At 50.1% G+C, this 16969-nt stretch overlaps 5 protein-coding genes across 6 annotated transcripts; 3 read left to right on the top strand and 2 right to left on the bottom strand.

Moving 5' to 3' along the window:
- Nucleotides 1–39: 39 nt before the first annotated feature.
- On the top strand, nucleotides 40–778 carry LOC1273089 (cystatin-like protein). The gene is made up of 2 exons (XM_312035.5): nucleotides 40–215; nucleotides 281–778. Exon 2 carries the CDS (start codon nucleotides 287–289, stop codon nucleotides 581–583), a length of 297 nt encoding a protein of 98 aa, XP_312035.5. The 5' UTR covers nucleotides 40–215; nucleotides 281–286; the 3' UTR covers nucleotides 584–778.
- Nucleotides 234–3232, bottom strand: LOC1273090 (tetratricopeptide repeat protein 30 homolog). Its single transcript, XM_312036.3, has 3 exons — nucleotides 2898–3232; nucleotides 2119–2833; nucleotides 234–2046 (listed from the first exon to the last, which is right to left on the bottom strand). Exons 1-3 carry the CDS (start codon nucleotides 2955–2957, stop codon nucleotides 857–859), a joined length of 1965 nt encoding a protein of 654 aa, XP_312036.2. The 5' UTR covers nucleotides 2958–3232; the 3' UTR covers nucleotides 234–856.
- A 237-nt stretch (nucleotides 3233–3469) lies between these two features.
- LOC1273091 (single-strand selective monofunctional uracil DNA glycosylase) lies at nucleotides 3470–5524 on the top strand. The gene is made up of 3 exons (XM_312038.6): nucleotides 3470–4045; nucleotides 4143–4406; nucleotides 4484–5524. The coding sequence occupies exons 1-3, from the start codon at nucleotides 3608–3610 to the stop codon at nucleotides 4775–4777; spliced, it is 996 nt and encodes a 331-aa protein (XP_312038.6). The 5' UTR covers nucleotides 3470–3607; the 3' UTR covers nucleotides 4778–5524.
- Nucleotides 4881–5524, top strand: LOC11175560 (tRNA-specific adenosine deaminase 2). Its single transcript, XM_003436227.2, has one exon. It carries the CDS (start codon nucleotides 4881–4883, stop codon nucleotides 5382–5384), a length of 504 nt encoding a protein of 167 aa, XP_003436275.2. The 3' UTR covers nucleotides 5385–5524.
- LOC5667672 (uncharacterized) lies at nucleotides 5509–10695 on the bottom strand. 2 transcript variants are annotated; one of them, XM_001688306.3, is made up of 3 exons: nucleotides 8884–10695; nucleotides 8488–8820; nucleotides 5509–8089 (listed from the first exon to the last, which is right to left on the bottom strand). In XM_001688306.3, the coding sequence occupies exons 1-3, from the start codon at nucleotides 9578–9580 to the stop codon at nucleotides 7575–7577; spliced, it is 1545 nt and encodes a 514-aa protein (XP_001688358.3). In that variant the 5' UTR covers nucleotides 9581–10695; the 3' UTR covers nucleotides 5509–7574. The 2 variants fall into 2 exon arrangements, with proteins under 2 accessions (XP_001688358.3, XP_061503274.1); XM_061647290.1 differs by having other exon boundaries at nucleotides 8488–10287.
- Nucleotides 10696–16969: the final 6274 nt, after the last annotated feature.

Here is a 16969-nt window from a genome sequence, read left to right as displayed (position 1 = left end):
AATAACATCGAACGCCTGCTGCACAACTACCACTACAATCAGCTGTCAAGCGTCGAGAGAGTGTTTGTGTTTATGTTTACATTCTGCTTTACAGCAGCACAGCCACAAGTGCGTAGTTCTATTCTTTGTTACACCATTGCACCGAGCTGACCGTCGCATCGAGAACAAGCTCATCTAATTACCCGAGTGAGTCACACGTTAGGCTGATAAATACGGTGAGTCAATCCGTCTCTTCCGCATTGACTGAAGTGATTGTCGCTTCAACCCTGTTTGCTTCCAGTACGCAATGGCCAGCGAACCTAAGTGCGGAGGAGTTTCGGACGATCCGGAGCTAAACAAGGAAGAGCATGCGGAGCGCATCGGTGCCGCCCTGGCCACGACGGATGGTCATGCTGGCAAAGCGTACAAACTGCACCGCGTGACGAAGCAGGTCGTGTCCGGCGTACAGTACGTGTACTTCATTTCGTTCGAGAATGAGGAATCTGGCCAGCAGTACAAGATAACCGTTTGGGAGCGACCCTGGCTGAAGGAAAAAGATCCGGCCGAGGCACGCAAGATCACGTTCGAGGTGCACAACGGATGACGAATTTAGGTCTGCCTCAGTGAGTCATCGTGTTTGTATGTTTGTTAAATGAGTCTCTCGCTTCGTTTATTGAGTAAGATCAATCATTTTGCATGTTTTATCGAGTTTCGGGTGGATGATATGAATATTGTTACAATTATTTTTTTATGATAAATACAATAAAACAGGTTTAAAGCGAAGTTCTAACTCCAAAAATGAACTCCTTACCTTGTACTTACCATATAAGAGCACGGTAGAGCACTTTCTAGTTCAGCATTACGGTTAAGATCTCCTCTACTTGTACTCCATCAACCGTAGCAACAGTGCACGCAGCTTCCGGGCCTCCAGCCCGATCGTTGGTGGCTGCTCGCCCGAATCCTCCAGCGGTCCGGTCAACACAGACGGAATGGTAAGGCCGTACGCTTCGCAAGCGCGCAGGAAATTCAGCGTTTCCTGCAGCGCGATCGACGGCAGCACGATCGTCTGCTTCGCCATGCCGGTGAGCAGCCCAAGCACGCACCGCTTCACGTGGATCCACGTGTCGGCGCACAGGCGCGCTCCCGAGCCACCGTCCAGTGCGTGCGCGATCCGCGACAGGCCAAACTCGTAATTGTTCTTCGCGCAGTACAGCGTCCCGATCACGAGGTTGACGATGCACAGATGCAAACACTGCCCCGTCGCGTTGCCCTTGCGCTCCTCCGCCCGTTCCACCTTGCGCATCAGCTCTTCCGCTTCCTCGTTCTGCGAGGTCATGATGTACGCGACGCACAGGTTCGCCAGCACCGAGGCCGGTATCGACAGTATGTCGTCGTAGTTTTGGCGCACGATCGGTTCGTAGAAGGCGGCCGCCTCCTTGTACCGATCGCCGCGCATAAAAAGCACGTGGGCGGCGTGCAGCCGCCAGGAGGGCGTCTCCGAGCAGAACTCGGCGCTGGCCCGAAACTCCCGCTCGGCGCCCTGAAAATCGTCCATGCGCCACGGTATCCAGGCGCGGGCCATCGCCACCGGCAGGTAGCTCTCGAGCGCTCCCTCATACTCGCGCAGCGCCATGCGCAGCGCGTTCTGATCCGTGGCCGACCGGCACTCCTGCACCTTGGCCGCCAGCGCACGCAGCCTGCCCCCGATGCTGCTCGCCAGCGTGCCGAGCTTCTGTTCTGCCTCTTCCGGCGTCGACTGGGCGGTAATCAGTGCGTCCAGCAGATCGTACAGGTACGGCGACAGGTACTTGTACGTCAGGTGCGTATGCTCGGCCAGGATGTCCGCGGCCGTGTCGTACATTTCGTGCTTGCAGCAGAGCAGCAGCAGATTGGCGAACGTTTCCGGCGGGCAGGCCGGCGGGCCGAGCTCGAGCAGAAAGGCCAACCGACGCAAGCCGGCCCCGCCGCCGGTCGGATCAGTCAGTGCCATGTTGTGCAGCGTGACCGGATCGAGCTCCGGTTCCGAGCGTGGCGGTAGATCGGTCAAAGCTTCCCGCGCACCGTCCGCTGTGAGTGGACAAAGAGGAAATTACAATTAAAATGCACATCTTTCCCCTATATCCCCCTTGTCAAACGTACCATTGCCTTCCTGGTATTCGATGGCCGCCTTAAGATTGAAGGCTTGCGCAAGCCCGGAGGCAGCCAGCGCGGGAGGATTGCCCACACTACGCGCACCGCCTTCCGTTTCCGCCTGCGCACCGACGCCCAGCTCCGGATGGTTGCGTATGCCACGCTCCACAATCTCGGCGATGTAGTTGAGCGCCTGCGAGTTTTCCTTGCGCCGATAGTGGCACAGCGCCGCATTGTAGGCGACGTGCGGGTTAAACCCACCGGCCTGCAGCGCCGACACGTAGCGCTGCAGCGCATCCTCGTACATGTTCGCCTGGTACAGCAGACAGCCCTCGTCGTTTTTGGTGCTCGCCTCCTGCCCATTACCGTCCTGGCGCTGCAGCAGCAGCGACTGTGCCGCAGTGTAATCCTCATTCCCGTAAGCGATGGCCGACTGCAGCTGGAGCACCTTTTCCTTCAGCTCGGGCGAGTCCAGCCCGGTGGCGATGATTTTCTGCGCCTCCTCGAACAGGCCCGCCTGGAAGAGGGACTGGGCGTAGTACAGGCGGTACTCCTGCACATCCGGCACGAGATTGAGCAGATGTTCGTAGCAGTTGGCCGCCTCGATAAAGTCCTGCGTTTGGTAGTAGCAGTGGCCGAGCAGCGAAAGGCCGGCACGCGTCGTGGACGATTCTGGAATAGTGTTGAGCGTGTTGATTGCATCCTGGAATCGTTCCTCCTTGATCTGAAATTGTAAACGGAGCGTCACTAGTTGGAATTTCTGCGCGAAAGGACACACTTCCGCTTACCATGGTGTAAATTGTTTTCGTATATTCACCATCGCGAATAATCATATTTTGCGAAAACATGCTGTATAGACACTGTTGTTACTCGGCTATTGCTCTGAGTTGGAATTTAATTGGAGTTCTGTTGAGTTTGTTGAAGAACCTACATTACCATGGCAACGAACTATCCAACTCAGAATACGTGACTGAGAAAAAATTGCGAAATGGTATCCAAAGTATTCTTAGCAAAACCTTTCCAAATTCCAAATTTGTTGAAATTCGTCTATTTTCTTATGTTGATTAATTTTGTATCTTAAAAAGCATTGAAGTTACAACAATTTAAATTCAAATATTAAATAGAGCCTCGTTTGCCCTATGCCGATAGTACAGGGGTTTTAGCTCAAAACATAAAGTAAACTTTATATGCACAAACAAAATATGTTCAACAGCAGATTTTAGAAATATGATAATATCTTTACTAATTGAAGAAGTTCTATCAGTTCTGTGAAAATCATTTATCACAAAAGTCAATCAAATATTGCTAAAAAAACGTTGCTCCAGAAACCCGACGACCCCTGCACATTTGTAAACAAAGCGAAGCCACCTGTCAAAAGCACCGCGCGCCATACGCCGTTCCGGGAAAGGCAGACGAACGATTCAAAACCGCGCACATCGTGGTGGCCATTTCGCAAACCTCTATCGCCGTGTAAGTAAGTGCCCTCGCTGCTGTGCTAATGCTGCGTAAAAAGCTTAAACTAGACGAGCCATCACCAGCCGCCGGACTGCCGTGTGTGCCCATCGGTGAATTCTCACTTTCCCAGTTTGCAAATGTACCGAAGGCAAGACTGGGCGCATCCAATGTTCCCGCTGAAACTGGTGCCAAAATACAAGTGAACCAAACGAAACCGGAACCAACGACCGGTACAGTAGCCGTACCAGCTATGAGTAGCGTTGGCCCGCTTCCATACTGGCAGCAGGTTTACCAGATCGAACGAGAACTTTCCGCAGCACTGCGGCAAGTTGCCCTGCCGTGGGATGTGGCCGCCTGCTACGATCCGATCGAGTACGCGGCCGAGATTCACTGCGCCTATTTGCAGCGGTTTCTCGACGGTCCGAAGCCGGTACTGTTCATCGGCATGAATCCAGGGCCGTGGGGCATGTGCCAAACTGGGGTGATGATAATCATTCATTCATTCATTTGTTACAGTAGTCCAGTGATTGGGAACGACTAGGGAATACTAATACCTCTTTCGCTACCTTCTATTACAGGTACCATTCGGTTGCGTTCCGGCCGTGCGCGACTGGATGGGATTGCGTGGAACGGTGTCGAAACCATCGCCCGAGCTATCTGCCAGACCGGTGGAAGGATTGGCGTGTACGCGCGAGGAACAGAGTGGAAAACGCTGGTGGGGATTGTTTGAAGAGCTGTGCGGCACGTCGGACCGCTTTTTCCGGTCCTGCTTCGTGTACAATCTGTGCCCGTTGGCGTTTTTCCACCAGAGCGGACGAAACATAACGCCCAGTGAGCTGAAGGTATTGGTGAAGGCGCAAAACGTCCGCTGCACTCTCCGCTCTTATCGTCGATATTTCTTTCTTTCTTGCTCTATTAGGGAAAAGCCAAGGGAGAAATTCAATCCATCTCGGAAGCATTCCTAACGAAGGCGCTAGCGTTGCTAAAACCGACCGTTGTGGTATCGGTGGGACGGTACACGGAGGACCGTATAAAAACGCTCACCAAACAGAACCGCCTAGATCCGGCAATTGTTACGCACTGTATGCCGCACCCGAGCCCTCGCAGCCTGAACAACACAAACTGGCCGGAGAAGGCCAAAAGCTGGCTCACCGTGCACGGTATTATGCCCTATCTAAGCGCACCGGGTCAAGAAGCGTCCAGCAGCGACTAAAAGTTGCAATTATTGTTACCTCTCTTTACGAAAAAGTATTCTCTCTCCACAACCGTATTACTACTGCAACACGTGAACTCTCTCTTCCCACCCTTTCGTACCAATGGAACGCTTTATGGAGGACGCCCTGCAGCAGGCTCGCATCGCAAACGACCTCAAGGAGGTTCCGGTGGGCTGTGTGTTTGTGCGCACGGACGGCCAAACCGAAAAGATCATTGCGCGCGGCTGCAATTTGGTGAATGAAACGAAAAACGCCACCCGGCACGTGGAGTTCATCTGCATCGATCAGGCGCTGGAGTATGCGCGGCAGCAGGACGTGACGCCGCCGGAAGCAATCTTCAGCACGGTGACCGTCGTCGTGACGGTCGAACCGTGCATCATGTGTGCGGCGGCACTGATCGAGCTGGGCGTGAAGGAAATCATCTACGGCTGTCGGAACGATCGGTTTGGCGGCTGCACCGTGCTCGATGTGCCCGGTTTGCTAAGCGCCACCGTCCCGATACGGGGCGGCGTCCGTGACGCGGAAGCGATGGAGCTGCTGAAGGAGTTTTACAAAGGCAAAAACCCGTCGGCACCGATTCCAAAGCCAAGGGCTAAAAAGGCGTGACACCGAACGCTCCTGCGAAACTGTAAGCAAAGCATTAGGATTAAGTTTTAGAATTATATTTGCTTCAAGAGTGTGAAATCACAAAGAATTTGTAATGAATGAAATAATACTAAACGAACGCATGTTTGTTTTGTCAACTATTTTGTGTCATACGTGTGGAAATTCCACTTTATTAATCTTTCTCGCGTCAGAAAACCACAGAAACTTATTGTACTATAAAACAAACGCGGTACTCCAATGCGCCCCTATCGGGCGCGTCGGAATGGATGCTGTGTTGTGACCACATGCCAGCGTGATCCACAGTATCACTAATATTGACATCTTGACCATCTCACAGCTTCATACTCTTTAGGTCATTTGTGTACATTTCGAGCATCGAAAAGATAAGCGTCATTTTTTGAGTTTTTGTTCAACTGTTTTCCGTTGTCCCTTTGACTTCTCGCACTACTGATCGAAAATTACGTTCATCTGGTTTCGGGTTTCTAGTCTGGCACCATTAAAAAATGGGCAATCACTGTCTCAAACCTGGTCGGTTGTGTAAAATACGGGTTCGTAATAGTAGCGCAGTACAACGCCGCGTTATAAATACCTAACTGTAACCAGGTGCTCGCTTGTTGCGTCTGTCTAAAGTCAGCCAAGGGCAGCGCGCTTTTTTGCACGTACTCTCTTTCTGGACAGCATCACTAATGTGCTTCTCCTGGCACCTCGTTAGTGTACCGGTGGAAAATGTCCAAACAACTGGCCACTTGCTTTTGTCAATCATTCTGTATGCAATCCTACGCTATAAAGGTGCATCGGTGCAGCCTGCATGCGGATACGATTGAACGATGGGTACACCACCGCCGGGTCCATCGTGGCAATAATAACACAGTTACATTACACTACATCTCATTTGTGGCGTGTTTTAAACCCGTTCATCATAAACTTATTTTATTATCGAATCACATTGATCACTCCGTTTGCCTCTGCCTCTGTGTCTCCGCCACCCTCGCGTAAGCGCTTTGATTGGCTTCGTTCCACCACACAGCAGGACCGTGACATAATCGACCCCTTCCTCTTCAGCAATAATAATATTTACTTCAGCGTTTTTGTTTCTTCACATTCTTTTGTTTTATTTTTGTTCTTTTGCTTAAAAAGAAATAGCTAGCTTTCCAGCTCGCTTGTTTGTTGTTAGAGAAAAAGAGAAATCACATGTCATTTTGCATTGTCGCATTGGTTTTGTTGTTTCTATTTTATGCTTTATATATATATAGTTGTACAGTTGTAAATTATGCGCTACGTATAGTGTTGTGGGGTTTTTTTCATTAATCCTCCGTATAAATATCTCATTACTTTCCCGGCGGTTTTTTCTTCCTCCTTTTCTTTTGCTGTCCCTGGTTTTTATTCCGAAAAAATAGTAACTCAATTTCTGTTTCGCAAATTGTTGCATACTTTTTGTTAATTTTACAATGAAACGTTTTTCCATTTTTTTTTATTCTTCTTTTTCTGCTTTTGTATGATTTTTTTGCTGCTTTAAACAAACGTCTTTAACAAACAACATTCGAAAGTGTTAATCCTTCTTTTCATTACAGCTATTATTAATCTGTCTGTGCTCAAATTGACTTAAGCAACTTACTTAAGAAAGGCATAACCAAACTTTACATTTCACGTCCAAACCATCTGCGATGTTTTCATGCTGGTTTTGGTTAAAAACATAAATAATTTCTGCTAAGTAGCAGCATTCGCAGCGTAGCGCGCGGTTCGATAAAAAAAAAAAACGGATCACTTTCTGTGTGACCGCGTAAAAGGCGCGCGCGTCCATATTTCACAGTGTGTACGAACACACACTAACACACATAATAACAACATACGCGCTGCCACGGGATTAAGTAAATCAAAATGTTCAATCGATCATCGCACGCATGCGACGGGGGATAGCATTACGCGTCATTTTCGTGTAATTCGAGTGCTTACAGTAATTCTCAAATATTGAGAACGCGGCTGGAAGCTTGTTCGAACACGGATCCGGATTCCGTCAGCTCGGTAGCATCCGAGTGGTTAAGCATAACTCACATTAAAACCTAAAAAAAGCATTTGGTTCGTCGTCCAGGGGAACCGTTACTAAACACGCTAGGGCAATAGGTCGCAGATCACTCAGCCTTTGGCTCGCTGCTGCTCGCTTACTAACTCTAGGGCGGAGGAGGTGCCACCTCACTCCACTGCAAGCGATGGCCGTGGGGAGGGCGAAAGCTCATCGACACCGTTCAGCAGCAGCTGCTGCTGCTCGTCGTCCTCATCCTCGCCGTCCTGCTCCTGGTCGCTGCTATCGTGCGCCAGTCCGTTCGCCCGCGGACTGCCACCGTTCATGAGGGGCGAGAGTGGTGCCAGCCCGTTCATCATGCGGACGCCATAGGCCCGATCCACCTCCGCCATCGGATCCATCACCATTGGTTCGTCCCGGTCGTCTCGGTCGTCGTCATCGCTCATGCTGCTGGCACTGCTGCTACTGCTACTGCTGCTGCTGCTGCTCGAGCTGGTGCTGGAACTGTCCGACTCGCTGTCCTCGCTCGTGCTACTGTCCAGGGCCGGTAAACGTTGCTGCTGTTCTGCTACGTCCATGCGATCGAGCGATGCCGCGTTGGCCGTCGGCACACCGTACCGTGGCGATGACCGTGCCGACAGGAGGAATCCCATACGCGTAGCGTGTTCTAGCTGGCGGCGTAAATCTGTGTGGTTGAAGTGTAAAATGAAGTGTAAAACAAAGACCAGAGTTACTTCAAGATCGAAACCAAATAATTATGGAATATATTTTCATCACAAACATTTAGTGAAATAAATTTAAATAAACATCCAAGTACTTTGTCGTTCAGTAGCTGTATTTCAATACTATCAATTTAAATTAACCGCAAAGGAAAATAATATTATTGCTTGTTTAACAGTAAGTAAAGTTTAATTGTAGATGAACAAAAGCATTACACCAAAAGCCGTTTGAAATTATTTATTAAAACATCCATCCTTTTACGAACGGTTGTCTATTACGCATCAATTTTGTACCTGCCTGTCCACCACACAACACGTGGAAGTGCTTCGAGATCGCCAGCCAGTCCTCCCCTCTCCTACTTACCTATATTTTCCCGCTCCAGCACCTTCACACGCTCCTCCAGCAGCCTGCTCCGTGCCGCACCGCTGCCATCGTCGCCACGTTCGCCATCACTGCCCGCCACCTTTGCCATGTTTCCGCCCTCACAATCACCTCCTCCACCTCCGCCTCCACCTCTTCCTCCACCAACACCACCCTCACCGGTGACGCCGTTGCGGCGCACCAGCTGCTCGTACTCGATCGCGAGCTTTATGTACTCTTGCACGAGGTCCGGGTGGCTGAGGCTTTCCAGCCGCTCGAAACGCTCCCGCTCGTACACGCTGGAGAACTCCTTCGTCAGGAAGTCCTCTTCATCCTCTGGGAGTGAGTAAAAATAATTTTCTTCTGAATCTATCGAAAAACTAGAATCGCGTGTTCTACCTGACGGCGTGAGCACTTGCGGCATGTGGTCCTCCATCAGGAAGCGGTTGGTGTTGTATGGCACTAGCGGTGGCTGATCGGACTTCAGGAACGGTGTGATGCGGCGCGAGGCCGCGACCGAGTAGAGATGGCGCCGTTTGTTGCAATTGTTCTCCGGGCGGCCTCCACCGCCACCACCACCCGGTTGCCCCCCGGGAGGACACAGAAACTTCCACTGGGTCTTGCTGTACGGACGGTTCGAGCTCGATTTGCCGCGGTTCGACTTGCGACGGCGGTTTTTGCGCCGGCAGCGCCCCTCCCCAGTCCGATTGCTCATGGTGGCCGCTGTCGCCATTGGCACCCCCGTACCATTGCCCTGATTGCTACCCACACCGGGGTGCCCCTTGCCATCACGGTTAGCTTCCGACTGTTCATTTGAATCCTGGCGCGAAACCAAACCGCCACTACGACGACCATCATCGTCCAACGGTCGCCGTCCTCCATCTTCGCCAGCAGCCACACTAGCGCCCCCATCGTTCGCAGTGGCGGCTGGCGCAACCATCGCGCCGACGGTTGCTGCGTTCGACGACGAGCCGACCACATTCGGCTCGCAGCTTCCAGACGACTGTGCGGTCTGGCTGGGGAGCGCATCGACTTCATCGCACTGCCGCGTGAAAGCCATGCTTTCCGCCGTCTCCATACTGTTTTCAATCGACATGTTGCACTCAATCACACACTAAAATGTTCTTTAATTTTGCACGCTCAAACGCTCACACACACACACACAAACTTTGCTCACTAAAATCGTTCACTAGAAACATTCAACTTTGCACTAAAAAACACTGAATGTAGCTTTTCCACCGTCGCCATATTCCGAAACGTGCCGTCCCGGTTGCGCATGTATGCAGCTGCCCCGCTCGCACGCTCGCACAGTATACACGGACTAGTTGCTTCTCGCTTGCGCCGCTGCTGTTCTGCTCCGCCCGTGCTGTCACTTTCTCCCTTGCCGCACGGACCAGGGCTGTAGTGTGTCCAGCGAGCGGCAGCCAAAAATGTACTTTTTCAATATCCTTTTCACAATTTATAACACGACTTCAAGTGTCTCACACTATCCTTTTAAAATCCAATCTCACGAAATTATAGAATCTTAACGCTTTTATTTAGCAAAAAGTGCACCTCCGTTCGCGCAGGCTACACCCCTGACCGTCTTCACTACGCACTTTTCGGTGCAAGGGCACGCAGTAGCAAGAGAAAAAAAAAACTTCAACCAAGAATGTACGCTGCCTTCGCGGATCGGTGGTTTGTGCTTTTGCTCAGAGCTGTACCGTCCTGATGCTTACTACTCGACTGGTGGCAACAGAATGCTTCGGCATCTGTTCGGTGCCCGTCTGTAGCTCGGTTTGCTGTTTCCCTATGCCCGCGGTCGACACTCACAGCAGATGCACTCGACCGTTGTGGTTCTCTCGCTTTATTCGAGCGTTTGTGCTCGCTCGCTCCTGTGTACGCGATGCGGGGTAGCAGAATGACGTCACGGTAGACGATGAACACTCGCTGTGGGAATGACCCAGCTTGCCCATTTTAGTTGTGGCTGTTCTTTTTTTTTTCTTCTACATTTGCTTTACTCATTTGCTTTACTCTTTTTTCGGGTAGCGTTGCTGGCGAGTGAGGGAAAGGTACGAACGATTCGTACCAATCAGCTGCGGTGGTCGTCCAGTGATGATGCTTCCGATTTCGTAGGCCTGCTATTAATAAACGCCTGTGTGGTGGCGGTACCCTGCACGGTATGGCGAGGCGGAATCTGTGGACGCGCATCTCACACTCGCTTCAAGAACCGAGTCGCTACCGTTGCTATGCTGAGGTTGAAAAATTCATTCATCGGTGGCGTACGGTTTTATTTTGTTTTACATAAAAAACTAGATTAATTGCATCTTATCAACAGTTAGTTATTATTTTGAAGTGTTGCAAATGGTTAATATTTAAAACTTTATTTTAATTTTTTTTCATTACAGTCATTATCCGATATACGCTATCGTACGGGACCGAGCGCAATAGCGTATCTCGAGTTTTCGCGTATAGCGGATTCCTATGGAAAAATAGTTTACACTACCGGTTCGAGGGTTGAAAAATATCGCCACAGAGTTTTGCATTAAAGTTTTTTGTTATAAAATAGGTATCTTTTGCATAAATTTAATGCAAAATGCATTAAGAACATTAAGGAAATTCAAAAAGAGCATAAAATATTTCAAAAAATTAAAATATTTGCAAAAAACACATGGAGCTGTCAAATTTAGAGGAATCGCGTACTGCGAATTCGCGTATATCGAGTATCGCGTACTGCGGATAATTGCTGTATTTCCCCTCTAGGTGGATCAGCCCGCAGAAGGTATGACACAATTTCACCGACACATACACACACATACACATACACGTACACATACACAACGGAACCGCTTCGAAATAGCGTTTTAAGATAAACACGGTTCCGCCGTGTGTCGTACAGGGGGCATGTAAATCAAGTACTGGTAAGGAAGAAGGGCAGAATCTAACCTTCCCAAAGAACGGTTGAGCAAATGGGCAGGGGGAATAAGGGAGGAAACTAGAATCACAACACAACAACAGAAAGTTTGCGAATTCGACATGGAACAAAGATATCAAGCTGGAAACACGGAAAGGGCACGGTAAAAAGACCAAGCATAGCAGAGAGAGAGAGAGAAAAAAACCCACACGTTGTTAAATTGAGCATATTAAAATGACGGGAAAAAACACGAAAAATGCATAAGTATTTTTTTACTCCTCGCCCAACCGATTCTGTTAGTCCTTCGTTCTACCCCACCTACTCGTCACGCGCGCGCGCTCTCTCTCTTTCTCTCGCTCTCCCTCTTGCTCTTCCATTATTCCACTCTCGTGCTGTTTCTCGCTCACACCACACTCGCTTCGCTTCGAGTCCAATTGTCTCTCGTGGTGCGTTTTGTTTATTGTTTTTTTTGCACGTTCTCTCTTCTTGCTGCCTCCTTCACTGAGCCGCATTTCACTGGACGATTTTGTGGCCGTTTTTCCTCATTTTTTTCTTCTCTCTAACGATAGCTGTTTCTACTTCTTCTTCCTCCCTCTTCTCCTTTGCTGTGGTAAGCATTTCAAGGCAACACTTTCGCTATTACCTCGTTTGGCAATTTATCGTTCGAGCCCCCCTTCTCCTCATTCTTTCTCGCGCTCTCTCTCTCTTACACACACTCTCTCTCTCTCTTTCTCTTCAACTTTCCGCTCGTTACCTGCTTCACCTAAACGTGCGTTGCTGCTGTACCCTAAAATGTTTGAGGCTGGAATAGCACGAATGCGCTAGAGTGAACAGGCATGAGCGGCGGTGCCGTGTGTGCGCGAGAGAGATAGAGCGAGCGCACACAAACGCAACGGTGCGAGTATGTGCAAGAGAAAAAAGGATGCGCTGCTACTACCTAGCGAAGCCAGGCTCCACATAAGCAGTGCACACACTCAATCACACACACACATATGGCCATACCGGCCGGGTTAAAGGGTGGTATGGTGGTTTGCTTCGATGGCTTTTCGGTAACAGGCGTTATTTGTTTCCCTCGAGCCACCTAAACAGCAGTTAAGAACCTACCCTACCCCAACATGACGATGCTGATGACTTACCCACACCGAGATACCCCTCTGCCCGGTTCACGTCTCGTTAGCCTTCTCGTGCTACTAAATTCCGTGAACGTGCATTAATCCTCTTCCTACCGGCAAATCAAAAAGCGAACAAGTGTCCCCCGGCCGTTTGACACCGTGCCATCGATGCCACATGTAAATGATGCGGGTTGGGGTAGAATAAAATCGAACCAGAAAGGAACCCGTACGAACTAGTCGACGGCTGCCGATGACTGCCAGCCTTCCCCCCTGGCTGTAGTGCACACGCACACGTCAAAACACGTTGAGTGCACTTCACCATCGATTGTACGGGCCGAGGTGTGGGACGGGAGACGGTATGAACGGATAGGGCACGAGGCGGGTGGAATAGCAGTTGTTGAATGATCCGAACGATGTCAATCTGGCACGGACGAAGGTGATCGCGGGATTCGGATCGACTGGCATTACAGTGAGCAGGACTCAATCTTGTCTCAACGTGAAAATACACGCGCTCAGCAGAGGGATGTACACGCGTGTATATGTTTACTACTGTTGTACTACTTCTACTACAGCGACCTCTTAACCAAGCCTACTAGACTTATTTCTAAAGCCCTTGCCAGAGAAATCCGTTCTTCCGATGAAACGATGCTGCTGGGAAACGGTGCTGCTGGGCTTGTAGTATCCAACGTGTCTACTAGTGGTGGGTCATACGATTCATTTCATGACCCGACCCGGAGTCGGTTACGAGCCAGTCAGAATCGATTCCGACCCGTGGGTGCAGCGGGTACGCAAGGTTGGAGGCGGAATCAAATCCGACCCGCAGGTGCAACGAGTTCGGGTCGACTCGAATAATAAGTAGGTGCAAGAAAGCATAAGCAACTCCGACCCGCGGGTGCAACGAGTTCGGTCGGGTCAGGTCCGATTGAACCTATCTTGACTCGACCCGACCCGAACTCGCTGCACCAAAGGGTCGGAGTCGCTTATGCTTTCTTGCACCTACCAGAGTCGTTGCACCTACTGAACCTACTTGTACCTTTCGGTTCGACCGGAACGACTCCGGGTCGCTTATGGATGGCTCCGACCCGATAGGTTCAGGTCGACCCACCCATCACTAGTGTCTACGCAGTCGAGCAGAGCCGCGGATGAAATAAAAATACTATCAATGTACTAAAAGAACTAAAAGAGAGGGAAACTGTACTCATCCAACCGGAAGGCCTCCTAATGACAGCAGAATTTGCCAAACATCGTAAGCAACGCGTACATTATAGCTCCAATTCATCCCCCTAACAGCTCCATTTCAAATGGACCCCATCTTCATACGCCATGGAGCCACCCCAATAGTGGGAGGGGGTGGAAATGGGTGGACTTTCTCGGAAAAGCATCCCACTAGGCAAAGCTACTAGGAAAACCAGGACGGACGTCGCGTCGTACCAAAAGCGACAGCAGCACTTTATAACCGCATCTAAGCAGGCCGCACGTGCGTGTGTTTGTGTGTGTGTATGAGAAATGGAGCTTCGCTACGCGTTATGAGTGTACGGTGCATGTGGGTTGCGGGGGAGACGGTGCATTCTTTTTTTTGCGTTTGCTGTTGCTTTGCTTTTTGCTCAGCGCTTCGTGTGGTGCATTTTATTTTTATTTTTGCCACACGGGTTTTGCGCCCCCGTTGTGTGCTTTTGTTTTCGCACCGTCGACCGTCCGTGGGGGTGGCGGCCGACGACGACGATGACGACGACGCATGATGATGCTACGACACCAGCCTGTTCGCCCTTTCGGCGCCCCCCCAAACCGCCGAACGTCTGCTACATGTGTATCGACGTGCGTACACACTGGACTCTCGTGAGTTTTTCCCTCTCGTGATCACAGCCAGCCGTGTGTGTGTGTGAGCAGGCCGTGTAAACGGGAAGGGCTGACAGGCAGGAAGGGCTTCGAGTGGTGGGGGAGAAACTGATGGCTTCCCTTCTCCCCCTGTGTACCATCATCACCGTCACACGCTCGTCGGGCCCGTGGGCGGTAAATGTTGCTGCCGATCGGGGCAGGTCGTCGGGTGGTCTTTTAACCGACTGAGCAATTTTATGTTTGTTCCAATGCTCTTGAAACAATCGAAGCGAAGCCCTTTTGACAGGGCAATGCCAAAAACAGGGTATACAAAAAATCGCCTTTTTTTGGTTACATTTAATCTCCCCGGGTTCCAAAACTTGTGCACCCAGTTGGTGTAAATATTAGCTATAGTAGTGGTAAAGTTTGAAGTTATTTTATAAAACACTTCAATGTTTTTGAATACCTTAAAGTGGAATATTTATTCAGCACCAACAAAAACATGTCCTCCGCTGCCGTACTGTGCGCAAAAAAAAACCCCAATAATCTAGCAAGCGTGAAGACAATCAAGGAATGAGACGATAACGTCACACTTGCGCCACTAGCTCCCAACTCCACCAATCCACCCTTATCTTCCTTCCCTTCCGCCAGCAAGCGTAGGTTTATAAAGGGGGTTTTATTTTTCTTCTTCTTCTTCTCCACACGCGCCACCCAAGCTCGAAAAACCTTCCCCTCCCCCCCCCCCCCCCCCGTCCAAGTTCCAATCGCATTGCCCGACCGGTGCCATTGCTGGCAAATTGACGCCATTCTCCAGGTTTCTTCACACACAGGTGTACACGGCTGCCGTGTATGCTGTTGGGGGGCATAGGAGGCGGCGCTGAAAAACACTTCCGAGTGGAGAGGGACGTCTCTCCCCCCCCCCCCCCCCACCGTACTGCTTTTGCTCACTGGGGAGTAATTAAAATGGATATGTTTTGTCCCTGATTGACGTCGTAGAGGAAATGGTTCGTTGTGTGGCGTAAGTTGTGTGTGTGTGTGTGTGTTTCATGCATTGAAAGAGCATAGTTAAGGGTACGTTAGATGAAGCTTTTTCAGCTTTAAGGTAGGAGAAGGAGGCCTCATCTTCAATGCGTTAAATCTCCCTTCACCTTTGAAGAATCATCAAGAAGCTTAGTGAAGCATTGGAAATGTACATTAAGCGGTTGAGAGCTATCCCTTTGCTGGCTAGCGAAACTTCAGAGAGGCAACCCAATCAGAGGAATAGTCGGTGTACAATACTAAATACCATCGGACAACTTGTTTGCATGCCTTCTACACCACCTTTGCTACCAGAGAAGAACGATCGGGCGACAATTTACTGTTTAAGCTACCCTGCGCTTGTGCCATACTTGTGACGTATGCCCTACCATGTACGTGAGATAGCGTTTGTCTATGCTCCTACTACAGGCACGGTGGGTCTAAATACCTCACCGTACATGTTCCCTTTTGCGGACCACTTTAAAGTGGTTGGCGGGCTTCCGTCAGTTTTAGACAGGGGCTCCATAGAGCGGCAAAGCTTATTTGGGCACTGTCCAACAATCTCCTCTCCTTTCCAGCGTTCGAGACTGGATCAGTCAGGCCTTGAGACGGTAGCGTCGCACCAGATTAGATGTTAACCACACCAGGTGTGTGTGTGTGTGTGGACATTGGAATTCGACAGTGCATCAAGAGTGAGTTACGTTTCAACATGTCCGATGTAGTGCATGTTTGAAGACAACTTTCAAGAGCGATTGGTTCAATCGAAAAAGTGAGGATTTAGTCCTAACTGCATATGTGGCAATGTAGCTTCTTGATGGAAATATCACTATTAGCATCATACCACCAAACCAACTGGTTGGCAACAGACCTGTCTAATGGTAGCTTGTGACTTCGTTAGTTGTTGGACAACTGCAAACATCTGAATTCCTTGTGCGCTTAATATAGGTACTCACTTTCTTTAAGCTTGCTGTTTCACCCGAACCAGCACGAGCAGTACGTTTGCGTCCTTGAAGGTTAAAACACAACGCCAGCCAGTTCGTACAATCAAAAACAGCACCACCCCCATAGAGGGAACCCGCCAGAAGTAGGAGCCAGAAGAAGCGAAAAGGCGGAGGTAATTGTCAAACGAACTAAACGATTTCCGATTGTGTTGCACCCGGGTGCGGGTAGGGCATACATGGTTGGGCTTAGTGGAATGCTGGAATTGCTTCACTTGCCGTCACTTGTTTGGAGCATCGACCATCGCCACCACCCTTCCATACCCTCCTACATCGACAATCACATCGCATGACAGCTTTTTGCACGGTGGTGCACTGAGAGTTCTGGGTCGCGGGCACGCGACGTGGGGGTAATATATCTCCCGGTGACGTGCCGTGACGGTTTTGGGCAGAACAACCACCGGTCCTACAAGGTGAGGGGGACGCAGAATTTGTCACAGTGGAAACAATAGTCGCCTTTACTAAGGCAGCCGACACTACCTCCGCCAATGGGTTGGCTTTGTTGTGCCGGATAGGGAGATGTCCGATGTTTGCGTTGTTTTGCATATGCGCCTTTTTGCTTCCTCAGCTACCAGCGGACCAATACCAATACAGTGCCCGATCGTTTCTTTCGCCATCCCTATCGGTTCTTGCTGCGTGCTCGGCCTGCT

Source organism: Anopheles gambiae, chromosome 2 (assembly GCF_943734735.2).
Source record: "Anopheles gambiae chromosome 2, idAnoGambNW_F1_1, whole genome shotgun sequence".
Lineage (NCBI taxonomy): Eukaryota > Metazoa > Arthropoda > Insecta > Diptera > Culicidae > Anopheles > Anopheles gambiae.
Note: the sequence above shows the minus strand (reverse complement) of the source record. Positions and strands in the feature narration are given on the sequence as shown.

Bases quoted from the DNA above. Each gene is read 5' to 3' on its own strand.
- LOC1273089 (XM_312035.5), top strand. From the start codon at position 287: ATGGCCAGCGAACCTAAGTGCGGAGGAGTTTCGGACGATCCGGAGCTA.
- LOC1273090 (XM_312036.3), bottom strand. From the start codon at position 2,957: ATGTTTTCGCAAAATATGATTATTCGCGATGGTGAATATACGAAAACA. The intron at 2,834-2,897 runs GTAAGCGGAAGT...TTACAATTTCAG, and splicing joins CGAAAACAATTTACACCATG to ATCAAGGAGGAACGATTCCA. The intron at 2,047-2,118 runs GTACGTTTGACA...GTCCACTCACAG, and splicing joins CGAATACCAGGAAGGCAATG to CGGACGGTGCGCGGGAAGCT.
- LOC1273091 (XM_312038.6), top strand. From the start codon at position 3,608: ATGCTGCGTAAAAAGCTTAAACTAGACGAGCCATCACCAGCCGCCGGA. The intron at 4,046-4,142 runs GTGATGATAATC...CTTCTATTACAG, and splicing joins GGGGCATGTGCCAAACTGGG to GTACCATTCGGTTGCGTTCC. The intron at 4,407-4,483 runs GTATTGGTGAAG...TTGCTCTATTAG, and splicing joins TAACGCCCAGTGAGCTGAAG to GGAAAAGCCAAGGGAGAAAT.
- LOC11175560 (XM_003436227.2), top strand. From the start codon at position 4,881: ATGGAACGCTTTATGGAGGACGCCCTGCAGCAGGCTCGCATCGCAAAC.
- LOC5667672 (XM_061647290.1), bottom strand. From the start codon at position 9,580: ATGTCGATTGAAAACAGTATGGAGACGGCGGAAAGCATGGCTTTCACG. The intron at 8,090-8,487 runs GTAAGTAGGAGA...TCAACCACACAG, and splicing joins GCTGGAGCGGGAAAATATAG to ATTTACGCCGCCAGCTAGAA.